The sequence below is a fragment of the Notamacropus eugenii genome, chromosome 1, assembly GCF_028372415.1.
Source record: "Notamacropus eugenii isolate mMacEug1 chromosome 1, mMacEug1.pri_v2, whole genome shotgun sequence".
Classification (NCBI taxonomy): Eukaryota; Metazoa; Chordata; class Mammalia; order Diprotodontia; family Macropodidae; genus Notamacropus; species Notamacropus eugenii.
In genome coordinates, this window is record NC_092872.1 from 97093899 (window position 1) to 97109956 (window position 16058).

At 37.1% G+C, this 16058-nt stretch overlaps 1 protein-coding gene across 4 annotated transcripts in view; it reads left to right on the forward strand.

Moving 5' to 3' along the window:
- LPAR1 (lysophosphatidic acid receptor 1) overlaps positions 1 to 13379 on the forward strand; it is a 151236-nt gene extending 137857 nt beyond the window's left edge. For all 4 annotated transcript variants that reach the window (XM_072610525.1, XM_072610515.1, XM_072610534.1 and 1 more), the window contains one exon: positions 11284 to 13379. In XM_072610525.1, coding sequence (XP_072466626.1) covers positions 11284 to 11585 — 302 coding nt within the window. In that variant the 3' untranslated portion in view covers positions 11586 to 13379. The remainder of the gene's footprint in view (positions 1 to 11283) is intronic.
- The last annotated feature ends 2679 nt before the right edge of the window (positions 13380 to 16058 follow it).

The following is a 16058-nucleotide window of genomic DNA, read 5'->3' on the forward strand; positions in this document are numbered from 1 at the left end:
TGAAAAGCTTTCTTTGAATTTTTGTGCGAATTTTACCCCAGAGCTTTTAAAATCTTGCTCGTTTGAGTTGGCAATCAAGGTTTTTAATTTTTTTTTACATAGTCTCCCTTTTACTTTCAAACATTATTTAAACAGTGTAACTTTTTGGTCTGAAAAACAGAATGAGGCATGAAGCACGGCCAAAAGCCAGCTCTGCCTGATTTCATGTAGAAGCTGTGGCAAACCACAGTCTTTCCAAAGCTTTCTGCCCCGACTCACACATCACTTCCATCTAGTTTATATGAATTTAGGGGTGGGAAAATATGTAAAACGGAGTTCCTTTTATGTTCAGTGTTGCATGAAACTGTAGAAAAGGGCCAAGTTTGTTAAGTTTGAGCTTTGCAGATTCTAATATTCTTTGATCGAGTTCCTGAAAGAGAGAGGTACTGATTTGGGTGCATAAGATTGATAATACGGGCTAAGAGAGAGCAAAATGGTGAAGTGTTGTGTTAATCTTTAATAGTTTTCAGGAGCAGATTTATTTCAGATTTTATAGTGTTTTCCTCTAGCTTGTCTGTGCTTTCCATTTCCCAACTGTTTAAATCAATTATAAGTCTTTCACTGCTAGACTTCTATTTCTTTTTGCTTGTTTTTATTTTGAGCCTGGGTTCTCTCTCATAGGCTGGAGGTGCAGGGGCCATTTGTAAGCCCAAAGACTGATTTACACAGAAGTTTTAACCTGTTCTGTTACTCTGCCTGGGCTGGTTAAACCCTCCTTGAGACAACTAGCTTGTCCAGTAGCGTCAAGGAGACCTGAGTTCACATGTGGATCTTACTAGCTCAGTGACCCTGGGCAAGTCATTTAATCACTATCTGCCTCAGTTTCCTCAACTGTATAATGGGGATAATAATAATCTACCTCCCAGAATTGTTAGGAGGATTGAACGAGTTATTATTTGTAAAAAGTGCTTGACTCATAGTAGACACTTAATTAATATTTCTTATTTCCTCCACCCCCATCCTCCCAATCTTAGTCAACCTGATGGTATTCCATGCTTGGGGACTCACCACATTTTTGCAGGAGTTATCCTTCCTGCAGCTCAGAAATCCCAAATTGAATCAATCGACCCCCAAAACAAGAGTGATATGCATCACTATTCTTACCTAGACTGTTTTTTTTTTCACACCACCATTGAAATCCATTCTGTAATAAAGTATTATTCTTTGTGATTTCTTTATCCCAATATAGTGGCCAGTGAGCAGCTCCCTCCGCTGAGGAAAATTAACCTACTTTCCTGATAAAAAACAAAGACTTTGAAAATTTTTCTTCCTAAAATGCAATTCAGTTCCATCCTTGTCTTATTTCTCTAGAATGTTCTCTTTTCCTTCTCTTTCCCAATTTGATCTCTCTGGTAGCTGAATACATCTTTCCAAGAAAGTTAGCATATATTCCTTAGGAGACATGAAGTATATTATTTTTATGAACACTTGGTGAGTCTCAGCTTAAAAGTAAAGAAAATACACATTTAATGAGGCTCTGCGGTAGGACTGTCTAATGCATCCAAATTTGAGGATTCTGAAAAAAACACAGTTACTTTAAGTATGCTACACATAATTTTCCCAAAGCCCAGGGTGCACCCATCATGGAGAATTGGTCTATGTATTTGGAAAATAATTTGTTAAGTATGCCTCTGAAGTCCCTGCACTGTCCATCCTTTTTGATTCAGCTGTATCACTGCTAAGCCTATTTTCCAAAGCGATCAAAGAAAAAGGGAGAAGGCACATATGCTTAAAAAATAATGTAACAGTATAATTAACTCTTAAATATGAAATATATATATAAATAATATGGCAAGCCAAAAACAATAATAATACTATTTATTCAATAGGATGAAAAAACAAAAATAGCCATTTTTTTGAAACCACTTCTTATGTGCTAAGCATCGGGGATACAAATAGAAAAAGTGAGATCCTCTCTGCTCTCAAGAAATCTACTCTCTCAATGGGGGAGGAAACAAAAGAAAGTTCAGCTGCAAGGCAGAAGATTCAAAGGACACCTAGGGGTGCCGCAGTGATGGCAGTGACAGCAGAGAGCAGGGCTGCAGGTGTCTGAGGGAGCCTTCCTCCCATTGTCCCACACTATCTCATGCAGTCAAGGTTCTATTTCCACATCCCACTGTTGGGAGGTAACCTTAGCTTCACCAGTAGGCTTTAAAGATGCTTTTGGATCTGCTGTTTCAGAAGAGTGTCATCGTGAGAATGGCAGTCTCCAGGTGAGGCGTATTTTGATTGTGGCAATTTGTGAAAGGACATGAGAATGGGTAAAGAAAGGACTTCATCTGATACTTGCAGTAGGGATTTCACAATCAGTCAATCAACAAGCATCTATTATGTGTTTGTTATTGTGCTATGGGAGGAGAGAGAGAGAGAGAGAGAGAGAGACAGAGAGACAGAGAGAGAGACAGAGAGAGAGAGAGAAAATCTTGCCCTCAATGAGTTTACATTCTTTAGGTGAGAAGCCTGGGGAAAAATCTGAGTGTAAGATTCCAAGATCCTGTCATCCTGACACTTGATGTCAATAGGAGCGGGTAGGAAGAAACGGAGAAGAGTGACACTGAATGTCACCTTATATTTGCAGTCTAAATGTCTAAGATGCCTGTGTATCTTTCTGGAAAATGGAGTTCAAAGAAAGTGATTTATTTCACAATTCTGTAAATGGCTTAGCATCAAAAAAAAAAAAGCACAAAACCCCAAAACATTGAACACTCATTAAAATGCAACTCTCATTTAATTGCCAGCTGTGGGAATAGAGATTTCTTTTTTTTTTTTAAAGAAATTTTGTGTGTTGATACTTCAATAGCTGGCCTCCATTTTAAGGAAAGAAGTATAATTTCAATGAGATGCTGAAAAGGAATGTTCTTTTTCAATCATAAAAATTTGGGGAGTTGAAAAGTAGGGTTACCATTTTCTTAGTGCAGTATTAATATAGCCTTATATTGGACCTTTTGAGCAAAAGTTTCAGAAGCAGTTTCTGGTTAAAAGACCATTTTGTAAGTATGTTTCAGCAGCAAAGGTATTAGCTTGATAGTTGCAAAGATGGAATAAAATTAGACTATGTGCTTCCCCAGACATAAAGTCTGACTTGTTCACTAAACCAGTAACGTTGTCCATTTTCCCCACCTAACTTGTTTTCGGATCTGTGGGATGTCTGCTTTTTGCTTTTAAGCAAAACACAGATTCACCAGATGAACTGGAAATGTTTTCTGTTTTCTTCATCAAACAGTTCAGATGTTGCCAAGGCGGTCTGCCCTTTCAAAGCATCCTCTCCCCACCCCCTCCCTGCTTCTTACTTTGGCCTCCATGCTCCATGTGTAAAGATTGCTGTGTTAACTTGAGCAAAATAACCTTAGAAAACACCAATAGGTGATTGGCATGACTCATCTGAGTGACATCGAGAACTTGACTCCAATGGTGTGAAAACAGGCTCTTGTACTAAAGAAAATGTTTAAGTTTCATTTGGAAGGGGCATTCTTCTTAAGTAGTCCATAGTTTTTGTCCTCACTCTGCACATCCTTCTTCCTTCTTGGCAGAGCCTTGCCGTAGCTAGCAGCTTGGAGCCCAGGGCAAGTTATACAAAATCAACAAAGCAGATGAAGTTGAATGGGTAGAGAAAGAGGGCTGCCTTTGGACCACTGCCCTGTGCCAATGCCTCCCACATGCTTCAGTATTGCATCCCTTACTTCCCTCACGTATGTTATTCCTCCTATAGCCCTCTTATAAAGTGATGATTTCATGGTATATACAAATGTACTCCATTTTCTGCAAAAGCTATGTCACTAAAAGGAAATCATTCAGCAATTTTGGAGGGCAACTAGAAAAAAAAATATATCTATATCTGTGTGTGTATTTGTACTTGTGTATGTGTATGTATATGTGACAAATACCAAATAAAATGAGCATTTCATATAAAACAGAAGTAGAGGACTGTGCTGTTGCTCTCCATATTTAAATACATGATCAATTCACCCTGGAGCTTGTCTTGCTTTCTGGCCTTCCGGTTTCTTCTGAGCTGACTTAAAGACCCGCACTTATTTTCTTTCTTCCTTACTCTATTTCTATCTCTCTTTTCCTTCTCACCCCCACCTGGAAAAAGAGAGGAAAAACAAGCAAGCCCTTGTAACGTCTTGTAGTGAGGCCAAACAAATTCCCATATTAACTGTAATCAAAACTATGCTTTATTTTGTGCCTTTCATCACTCAACTTTTTTCATCGTCAAGTGTCAAAAGCACCCATATATCAGATATTTTGAGCAACTATTTCAGAAGTGGTTTCTATTTTAAGTAGCAATAGAGGCCATTTAAATGGAAAGCTATTTTGTAAGTGTGTTTCAGCAGCAAAAGTATTCACCTCATTATCAGTCCTTTGGAATCATGGTTGATCACTGCATGGATCAGAGTTTGAAGTCTTTCCAAGTTATTTTTTCTACCAGTTGTTTTATTAGCTCTGCTAACTCCACTCTGTATCAATTCACACAAGGTTTTTTTTCAGGTTTCCCTTTTGTAATTTTGCATGGCATAATAGTGTTTCATTGCATTCATATACCACCATTTGTTCAACCATTCCCCAATTGGTGGATCCTTAGTTTCTAGGTCTTTCTTAGGTCTTTGCCACTGCAAGCAAAAGAACAACACATCTCACAGGCTTGTTTAGAGAATCAAGTCAGCTAGTAGGGGAAAACATTTTGAAAATCATTAAATCTATTCAAATATGAGGTATTAATAATGTAATTGACTCAGTGTTCATTTTAAAATATTTTATTTTGGGGGTAATTTGGGTTGGGGAGAGATTCCAGGCTTGTGATTTCTCCTGGTATGGAAATTCCTTTCACCAATGTAGATCTCCATAAATCTGAAACATGTGAGTATAAAAAAAACATGCTGGGTCACTGAGAGGTTAAATAAATTATTCACAGTCATAACTAGTATTTGCCAAAGGTAGGATTTGAGTGTAGGTCTTCTTGACACCAAGGACATCATTCTATCCATGATAATCATGGATCTGTAGTTGTCTTTTTGTATACTTTAAGACTTTCAAGTACAATTTCAATCTGGAGTTTTCTATTTTCAGTGAATTTCACCTTGTTTTATTTGTATGGATGGCAAATGTGTTGTCAATCATTAAGTGCCTACCAGATACCAGGCTCTGTGATAAGTGCTAGGGATACAAAACGAAGCAAAAGACAGGCCCTTCCCTCGAGGAGCTCCCAGTATAATAAGGGAGACAATTTTACACACAAACACACACACACACATTATACATGTATACACGCATACATATTTATAGAAGTGTATGTGTGTATACACACATATACACAAACAAGCAATATAAAGGATAAACAGAAAATAAGAAAGCTCTAGAATTAAAAGGATTTGGGAAAAGCTTACTCTAGATTCTAGAGTCTAGTAGATGTGATTTTAGTGGCAACTTGAAGGAAATTGGGCAAGACAGGAAATGGGAGTTAAGTAAAAGCATTCCAGGCATGGAAGACAACTAGAGATAATGCCTAGAGCTAAGAGGTGGAGTGTCTTGTTTGGGAAATAGCAAGGAGACTATTGTCACTGGATCAAAAAGTATGTGTTGGGGAGCAAGGCATAAGAAGACTGAAAAGTGGCAGGAGGTATAGACTGTTAAGGGCTTTGAATGCCAAGTAGAAGATTTTATATATGTAAGCCTGGAGACAAGAGAGAGCCCCTAGAGTTTTCTGAGCAGGGAAAGTGGCATGATTGAGCCTGGGCTTTAGGAAAATCACTGTGGTAGTCGAATGGAGAATTGCTTGAAGTAGGAAAAGACTCGAGGGAGGCCAATCTACCAGCAGACTATTGTAATAATTCAAGTATGAGGTGATGAGGGCCTTTACCAGGTTTCAACAGATCTTGGCATCAGATTGGATACGGGGGATAATAGTGAGGGTTAGAGATTAACATCTAAGTTGCAAGAATGGTGATGCCTTCAATAGTAATAGGGAAGTTAGGAGGGTGTGAAGAGAATTTTTGGGGAAAGATAATGACTTCTATTTTGAACGTATGGAATTTAAGATGTCTACCAGAGATCCAGGTCAAAACGTCTGAAACACGGTTGGACTTATAGAATTGGAGGTCAGTAGAAAGGTGAGGGCAGGATAGATTTTAGAATCATCAGCATGGAGATGGTAATTATGGGAGCTGATGACAACACCATATGATGTTGTATAGACAAAATGCCCAGTATGGGAAGCCAATGGTTAGGAGTTATGAACTTGATAAGGATCGGGAAAAGTAGTGGTCTGATAAATGGAAGAACAAGGAGAGAGAGAGTGGTGTGATGAAGACCTAGGTGTGAAGGAGAAGAGCATGATCGATAATGCCAAAGGCTACGGAGAAGTCAAAGAGAATGCCGCTGGATTTGGTAAATAAACCAGTTGCAATTTTGGAAGAGAGCAGTTGCAGTCGAATGAAGTGGAATCCAGATTGTAAGAGTTAATATAACTGGGGGGATGGAAGGGTCAAATGAAGGTTTCAGGATAGAAGAGATATGGAATTGTTTGTAGACAGTAGGGAAGGAGCCAGTAGAAAAAAGGAGATTGAAAATAAGAGAAAGTGAGGAAGTCAACGAGGGCAGTGTGTCAGAGGAGATGGGCTGGAATGGAATCTCTTGAACAAGTGGAGGGATTAGCCTTGGGAAGGCATAAGGCCACTTCATCATGTGAGACAGGGGTGAAGGAGAAGATTATGGCAGAAGACTTGTGAGTGATAGGAAATAAATAGGGAACTCATTTTTCATCCTGTAAAATATGAGACAAGGTTCTTAGCTGAGAGAGTGGAATTTAGCCTGTGGGAGGTTTGAAGAGGGATGAAAAAGTTTGGAAGAGCCACTGTGGACCGTATCTGAATTCTGAACAAGTTTTTAAAATTATGTTCAATTACAGCAGACATTTGTTATTTAGAATTTTCGCTTAAAAGAGATGGCTTTTTACACTGTCTGGTTGTTCTCTTTTAAATAAAGAATGCATGGTCTATACTATGAGATAGGTTTTCTTTCCTTTAATGTGAACCTTTCATCTCTATCATTAATATAGGGCTGTGACATTTATGTTGATGTGTCTTTGCGGGCTCGGAATTTTCACCAAATAGAGCCTTAAGACGAGAAGAAAACTTAAAACTTCAAAAGACATCCAATTCATGAAGGGTGTGGATCTAGTTAGTTTCTAAGTAAATTGCATAATAGGGCCACTTTGGATTAGCAAGAATTAAGCAGTTGTTTTTCCTGGGAATAACTTTCTTCCATGCTTCTCTGACTAATGCTTTATTCCCAACCACCCAAGGAGATATCCCCTTCCCCCCTCACCTCCCTTTGTGGTTGGTTTTCTGTTTTAATTATCAGGCCTGTAAAGTGCAGCTTTATTCACAAGACACCCAATGACAGCTCTATTAATGTTAACACTTGAGGTGGAAACAGTTCCTTAGTAATTATCTCCTGATAGTGGAAACCTCTTTGGAAGGAAAAACTAAGGTGGTGCCTTTATTTGAAATTGAAGCAACTTGGACTGTCCTCAAAGCAAGCAGCAGTTATAAAATTAAATCAATAAATAGAAATAGTTGTAGAACACAAAAAAGTGTTGTAGAATAGCGGTGTCAAACTCAAATAGAAATAGATATCTGTTGTGTGAGAAATTTTTCTGGTAGACTTAGTCCTTCACAGCAACGCAAGGACCTTAAAAAATTCCCAAAGGACTTTTGAGGCAAAGTGCCATCCATATCCAGAGAAAGAACTATGGAACTGGAACACAGAATGATACAGAATATTTTCTCTTGTGTTATGTTATGTTTTGTTTTTTTCTCATGGCTTCTCTCATTCATTTTAATTCTTCTGTGCAACATAACTAATGTGAAAATGTGCTTAATAAGAATGTATGTGTAATATAAGATTGCATGCCATCTCAGAGAGGGAGGGGGAGAAAATCTAAGGCCTATGAAAGTAATTGTAGAAAACTGAAAACAAATTAATAAATAAATTTAATAAAAAGCAAAAATAAAAAAACAAATAAAAATGAATTTTCTTCTAGAAAAAAGACATATATACAAATAGATATGATAGAAAGTAGAAAGTGCAAGGATCAAAGGAGAGATCTACACAAAACATTTGAGGATAAGCTATAACTAAGTTGGGGGATAGCTGAGCTGCAGGAAAAGGATTTTGGGGGGGGAAAAGGGTGTAAATTACAGGTATGAGGAATCTTCTTTATAAAGAAGACTCAAAGGCAGTGATTCTCAAAGTGTGATCTGGGGATCCTGGGAAATCCTTTCAAGATGTCCATGAGGTCAAAAGTAGTTACATAAGAAGCTTCTACTTCTAGTATAAAGGATTTAGTAATGACCCACATAAACAAAAGACCTTTGGGAGTTCCTCAGTTCCTAGAAGTATAAAGAGGTTTTTGGTCCAAAAAGTTTGAGAACCCATGTTCTAAGGTTGCATCCACAAAAGTAAAAATGGGAGGAGGGTTGTGGTGGGGAGTAAGGAATGAGTTCAGTTTAGGAGACTTTGAGGTTTTGGTGCCTAAATTAGAGTACTATTTCACTTGCATTTAGAGTAAAGCCTTACTAATTCAGTCTAGTAGGAAGGAAAGTAGACAAAAGGGAAGATAACCAAATAGTGTAGATTTGAATTTTAAACTGATTTTTAAAACTGTTTCATTTTTATTATCTTCTGTTACATGTTGTTACAGGTGTGACTGAGTAGAGTTCCTTGTTTCATTTATATCTATGGCTCAGGATTTGGCAGTCTTTCTGTACACATAAACAATAAAATCAATTTCCCCAAAAGTTTGCTCCTTTAAAGCAAAAGTGATTAGTTTAGATTATGTCTAATTTCCCTTCTAGCCTCAAAGTTTCATGATTCTGTGACTCTAAGCAGGACAAATATGCCTCCTACCATGTTATTTTGTTTGCTTAGTAAGTTATTTATATTTGATGCAAAAGTAAACATCAGCTCAGAACTGCCAAAGTAGCAAAATTCTAATATATATAGAAAAAGTCCCACTTGAAGGTTTTTTCATGGTGCAGAGGGAATCCTAGATGCTCAGAATTATGCCATCGAGGTCAAACTCTGGCAGACCCTACCAAGTTGCAAAGGCTTTGGAACAAATCTGGCAATAGATTGTCTTTTTTTCTTCTTCCCCAAAGTCATTCGGAGGCTCATCCTTAAAGTTTGTCCCACTAATGTGTGAAAACAGGTAAATTCATGTAGTGTTGGTGGAGTTGTAATTTAATTTTGGAAAGCAATTTAAAACTATACCCTTAAAGGCTAATGAATTGTGCATACTCTTTGACCCTGTAATACCACTACCAGGGTTATATCCCAAGGAGATGAAAAAAAGAAGAAAAGGACCCATATGTACAAAAATATTTGTAGTAGCTCTTTTTGTAATGGCAAAGAATTAAAAACTGAAGGGATGCCCACCAACTGGAGAATGTTGTAAGAAAAAATGAAAGAGTTTCAGAGAAACCTGGGAAGACTTCTCTGAACTGATGCAAAGTGAAATGAGTAGAACCAGGGGAACAATCTGTATAATTGCAGCAATGTTGTAAAGATTATCAACTTTGAAAGACTTAGGATCTCTGGTCAAACAACGTCCATTCCAAAAGACTCATGAAACAGGCTATCAATCTCCAGATAGAGAACTAATGAACTCAGAATACAGATTGAAGGGTATTTCTTTTTCTTGGCTTTTGTTTTTCAATATGGCAGAAATTTGTTTTGCATGTATATATATTTGCAATTAGCTTTGTTTTTCTTGGCTTTTCATTGAGTAGGGGAGACATTCTGGGGATAGAGAGAATCTGGAGTTTAAAAAAGAACAGAAAAGTCTCTACTTCAAAAATAAGTAAAAGTAAAGTAAAATTTTAGCCTCCAGGGGATGGTTTTTTTAAGGAGTGGGGTGTGGAGACTTAGTAGCTCATGCTTACTCTCAGCTAATTCACAGTTTCTGTTTATATTGGTGGCAGGAGGGCTTATAGCAATTAAGTTATAGAATCTTAAAAACAGAAAATAAGTACTAAATTAGTGAGATGAAAATGGATTTGGTTTGTTGTCATGGATCATAGATTTAGAGCTAGAAGGGACCTTAAAAGAGTCAGTCCAAGCTTTTCATTTTACATATGGAACTGAGTCTGAGTGGTTGAGTAACTTGTCCAGGTCACACAGCTAGTATCAAAAGTATAATTTGAACCATGGATTTTCCTGAGTCTTTCGACTCCATGCCTAGGACTCTAGCTATGTAATATCTTCCTTTTCAGACCTCTCTTAATTCTGTAGAAAGGAAGATATAACCTGTCCTCTCTACATGTACTGCTTGTCTATGAGGGCATAGTCCATCTTAAGTCTGTCAGAGTGGCTAGTAAGTAATTGTCTATTGGTAGTCAGCCACATTCTTTATATCAACTGTTTTGTGTAACTAATGGTCAATGCTAGCACATGTAGCACCTCATTTCTACAAATCCTCCTTCTTGCCTTTCTTTTCAAGGGCTTATTTGTACTAATGGCCATCACACCTATTTTCTGTGTCCTTTATTAGCTCAGTGCATTCCAGGAGTGATACAGTACCATTCAATTTTTCTTTGTGAGGCCTTCCAAGCCAGGGAGGACTTTCATTTAAGAGTCATATTTGCTGGGAGTTTTTCCTTCCACTTATAAACAAGATTCCCTTGAACTTCTGTCTTCCCTATCACAAAGACATATTTTAGGTCTTTTCCTTTAGGTTACCTTGATTTGAAACTCAGAATGCTTAGCAAGGGTTCATGACTTCTTTCTGGGTCAGTATGATGTCTCTACCTGAACTCTAGCTGAAGTAGGGCTTATGTTGGTGCCTTAACCAGGGCAACCCAAATACTCCAATGAGGGCCATGTGAACAACTACTTAAACCACATGGTCTGAATAACCTTTCATCTGCCAAACCAATGAAATGAATTCCTGCCACACCAGTCTTTTAGATTCAGCAAACCTTTTCAATTTTTAGCTTCTCTTTGCTTATCTGTTAAAGAGTGTAATACTTGATGATGTATCTTAAAGTTGTCCTGAGAAATTTGTTTTGTGAGCCTTCAAATGCTGTATAAATCTGAGTTTTTTATTTCTATTTCTTAGTTCTTCTGAAATAGCCAGACTGTCACGAACATTCCATGTTCAAGTCATTGGCTAAAGAAATCATATTGTATGGTTGCTTAACAAAAATTATTAAATCTTTCTTTTTTCTTTCTGCCTTTTCCCACTAGGTGCTTTTATTATCTGCTGGACTCCTGGGTTAGTCTTGTTACTCCTAGATGTCTGCTGCCCTCAGTGTGATGTCCTGGCCTATGAAAAGTTTTTCCTGCTCCTTGCCGAGTTCAATTCTGCCATGAATCCCATCATTTACTCTTATCGTGACAAAGAAATGAGTGCCACCTTCAGACAGATCCTCTGCTGCCAGCGGAATGAGAATGCCAATGGCCCCACTGATGGCTCAGATCGCTCAGCATCTTCACTCAACCACACCATCTTGGCTGGAGTTCATAGCAATGATCATTCTGTTGTGTAGAAACCAAATGGGAAATGAAGAGCCAGCTATAAACTGTTGAGGGAGTCCTAGGGGAGAATAACAAACTGATGTCTTGCAACACTAATCAACTACAGTATTGGTTTCAAGAAAACCCACTCATGCACAAGACTGGTCAAGTATGAGAACTGGCATATGCGAAAACACTCATCCTCTTTCTTCTCTCCCAGCTAAAAGTAGAAAGCTGATTCCTGGTAATGGAATTCATAACTAGATCACAGAAGGTCTCTAGACTACACTGATTAGATTTTCAAAGACTGCTTTGTTTTGGTGCCAGCTGAAAACAGTTCTGATTAATTATGCTTGTGCCTGTTTAACTTCATTTACGTGTAGAAACTTAGGCTCCCCCTCTTTTTAAAAAAAATACATTTCATGTAATAAATGTCATGTTTATGCCTGTCAGCACGCTTCTGATGGATATTTTATACGTAGAGAGATCATACTCTTCATATTTTTTGCTACACTACCATAACTTCAGTATTTCTTTTTCCTGGTGCAGAAAAGAGGAAAACAATGTAAATTACAATTGTTTCTTTTTTTTTAAAAAAAAAAGCATGCATGTAATGTATTTATGCAGTTGTTTTAATGAAAAAAGAAAAAAAGATGCTCATTGTAAAATCTTCTAGAAAATAGAAGAGCCTAGATCTAATTCCAGTATTTGTTTAGATTATGAAATAAATAGTATTCTAGTCTCATGGTATTTTAACTTCTCATTTGTGGTACTAAGTATGTAACATATGCAGGGGTCCTTAGTTTATCGTTGATGGGATTTGTGCTCTAAAAGAACAGAAACATGGAAGAAAAAGGAAGGGCAATATTAGTTTTAAATGTATTTATGATAACTGAGTGTTTTCTCATCACCTGTGCATTACAAAGGAATTTTTTTAAAATTGAGAAATGTCATGTCATGTTTTACCTTTGTAAAAAGGAATTTTCTGTTTTTGCACTGAGTGGGTGGCATTTTTAAGGGTATCTTATTAAATTACCCTTTTTTTTCCTTAAAAAGAACAGTGGTTACTTGAGTTACATGGAGGTACAGTATTTTTTTTAGTGCAAAGCTAAGTAGAAATAGTAAGCTGCCACAAAAGAAATAAAATATTAATATAGTTAACGGTATTTTGTTTTACTGGTCTCATGTCCAAATCTTGAAAACTAGATATAAGTTTTAAAAAATTACAAAGAAATCAAAAGTACCATAAACTGCCCAATGAAGAAGCTTATTATCAGTGAAATGTAGTGAATAAAGGACTTTATATTAAATAGCTTGGGCACTTATATCTGGGAATGGGTGTGTGGCTGTATTATGCATCATCTCCCCAGGCTTCCCCCAAAATCGATGCTTTCGTGTTGTTAGATGTTCTGATATTATGTAGTCTAAGGTCTGTGAGTAAGTGCATTGGTGTGACACAGGAGATCGATCACATGTGAGGGGACACATTCACAAGAATGGTCTGGAGAAATGGAAGAAGGTAAATGAGATAAGTGTAGAGTACTTGTTAAGTTCAGAGGGACTCGAGGTAAAGTTTACGTTTGGAGCACTGGGCACAAGGCATGCGGAGAGATGAGAGCAGGAGAGAGGCAGTGTAAAAATCTTGTTGAAATTGACATGGACACATTTTTATGCAAAACATAAAATATGTTAATGTGAGTGAGAAGAGAAGCCCTGGAATTTTCACTCATGTAAATACATTGGGAAACAGGAGGGCTAGTTTAACTTTTAAGGGAAGAAAATGAAATGCTAAGCCACTAATAAAGTTTTCTCAATGAGTATATGTATTGCAGTGTTGGTTGTGATTGGTGTTTGTCTTTAAGGCCCTTTCAACATGGTTTATATTGATCCCTAACAGTTTTCTCGCTGTGGTTGTGTCTTGAATTTGATCCTGAAACAGAGGCATTCAGGATAAAAATGCAATTCTGTTTTAGGTGGTCTAATTTCTTAACGGTGATGTGTAAACTTTGAAGTGAGTTCAAAGGACAAAAATGCAGATTTTTAAAGCCAGGGGTCTTAAAGCTAGTATCCTTGAACTTTTAAAAATATATGCTTTGGTAACTATTTCAAATAATTAGTTTCCTTTGTAATCTTTCATATCTTATTCATTTCGAAACATTAATCTGAGAAATGGCCCATAGGCTTCACTAGGCTGCCAATGGGCTTCATGATACAGAGTGAAGAATTCCAGAGTTAAGGTATGAAAAATAAGAACTGTGAGAAAAGATTAAAATTTCAACTGAAGAAAAAGCTTTACACAGGGTCCGCAGATCCTACAAATGACACAAAAAAAGTCTCTGTAGCATGAGTGATTTTAGTTGACTATGTTGGATAATGTCCCAGAAAGATTATAATGTTAGAGAATGAAGGAATCTTACACACTGTCTTTTCCAAACCATTTTTATAGATGAATAAATTGAGGCCTTTGTCATCATTAAAATGATGAGTACGCTCCTTTAGGGCAGAATCAGTTCTTTATTATTCTCTTGTGTTCTCAACTTTGTCTAACACTGTGTTGGCTAAAGGACATATATTAGATAAATAATTCTTGAATTGCAGAAATCTGAGTTTTACAAGAAAATTTAGTAGTCATCTAGTCTAAATTCTCAGTCATTTCAGGAATTTCTTTTGAAACATCCCAGTTATCTAACCTGTGCTGAAATATTTTAAATTATGGAACCCTTAATCCTAAGAACACAGTCCATTCAATTTCAGATGACTCTAGTTGTCAAAAAAAGTTGATGAAAATAAAACTGAAAGGAACCTTTGAGATGTAGTTCAACACTTTAATTCCACAGATGAGGAAACTGGGCTAGAGAAGGTAAGAAATTTGTCCAAGGTCTATGTCGGAGCCAGGATTAAAATGTTGGTCTTCAGACTCCAACTTCGGTGCTCTTTCTGTACTGTTTTTCTTGTCTCTCATACTGATTCTTCAAATTCTACCTCTCCATCCTATTGCCACCTTCCAGGAAAAATATGGAATTCAGTTCAATATCCTTGAGTGCCTACTAAATGCAAGACACAGTGCCAAGATCTGGACAAAAGGAGTTTCTATTCTCCTAGAAGAATATAGGATGTCCAGAAACATTATTTATGGAAGGAAAATGCTGTTAACACCAGGGGTATTCAGTAGGAGATGGCACTTGGGCTGAGCCTTGAAGAGAAGTGAGGACTCAACACACAAAATGAGAAAAAATGTTGCAGGCATGGAGGACTTTCACATATAGCTGAGTGATAGCCCTTCAAATGTTTGAAGACCACCATGATCAAATCTCTCTTTATTCTCCAGGTCAAATATCCTTAGGGTTTTTTTTTCCAGCTATTCCTCATAAGATAATTTTCAGAATCTGATTACCTTGGTCACTCTACTATGGAGGTGCTCTAGTTCAGGGCTTCTTAAACTTTTTCCACTTGTGACCCCTTCAGAACTTGTTAAACCTTGGGCATATGGGGTTGTGACCCACAGTTTAAGAAGCACTGAGTTGATCTTTCTCTTCAAATAGTATAGAATCCAACTACTACGATGTACAATGGGACCATCACTTTCCATGGGCTTATCAAAACTGGCTGAATATACCATCTATACAGTATGAGTAGATACAGTGTTGATTAAAGATGTTACAGAAGTTGGACCATAGTATGTATCTCTGTTTCACGAGAGATTTTAGAACTGGTTATATTCTCCGTACTTGGGATGTTTTACGTATAACCCTTCCCTAAGTGGAAGAGAATAGACAATGATAAGTTCTGACCACATCATTGTAGGATTACTTTATTCTTTGGCAATATTCAATTTCTAGTCACTTATGATTGAACAGTCTCAAAAACATTCATATGGTTACAGTTATCCTGTCCACATTGTGACTTTCCCTATCACAGGTCAGCATAAGAAAAGAAATGGGAATTTGGGGGGAGTTTTGCAGAAGCTGTAGACACACAAAGGACAGAAGATGACACAGAAAAAGTTTAGCAATTCAGAAAGGCATAAAATATATGTATAGTGTTGTGTAATATCAACCCAAATTTTATAATAAAGTACAGCAAATACCCTATAAAAGAAAAAGAAAAAAATCCAACTTTTTCTCTGGTATGATGGAAGGGTCAAAAAATTGTACATAGATTTTCCAGATGGCAGAAGTGCCATACCCCTAACCCCTGAGATGTGGAAGGAATAACTGTATTTGTTCCAGGAACTGAAATCCAACATTGGGAAAATCCATTTTGGATTTCTGAAAGGAGATAGACAACAGTCGCTTAGGAGGAAAGGCATAGAGGGGTTTCAAACTACACTGTTGGAACAAATACATTGATGAGATCGTAGGTCTACTCAAATATGGAAATATTCTAAAACAAAATGTAATAATAGGCAACAGCAGAATCTCTCACTTTTGTATCCTAAAGGGAATCTAACATTAATGATTTATTTACTTCTTAATAGAGAAGACACAAATCTGAACAAAAACTCG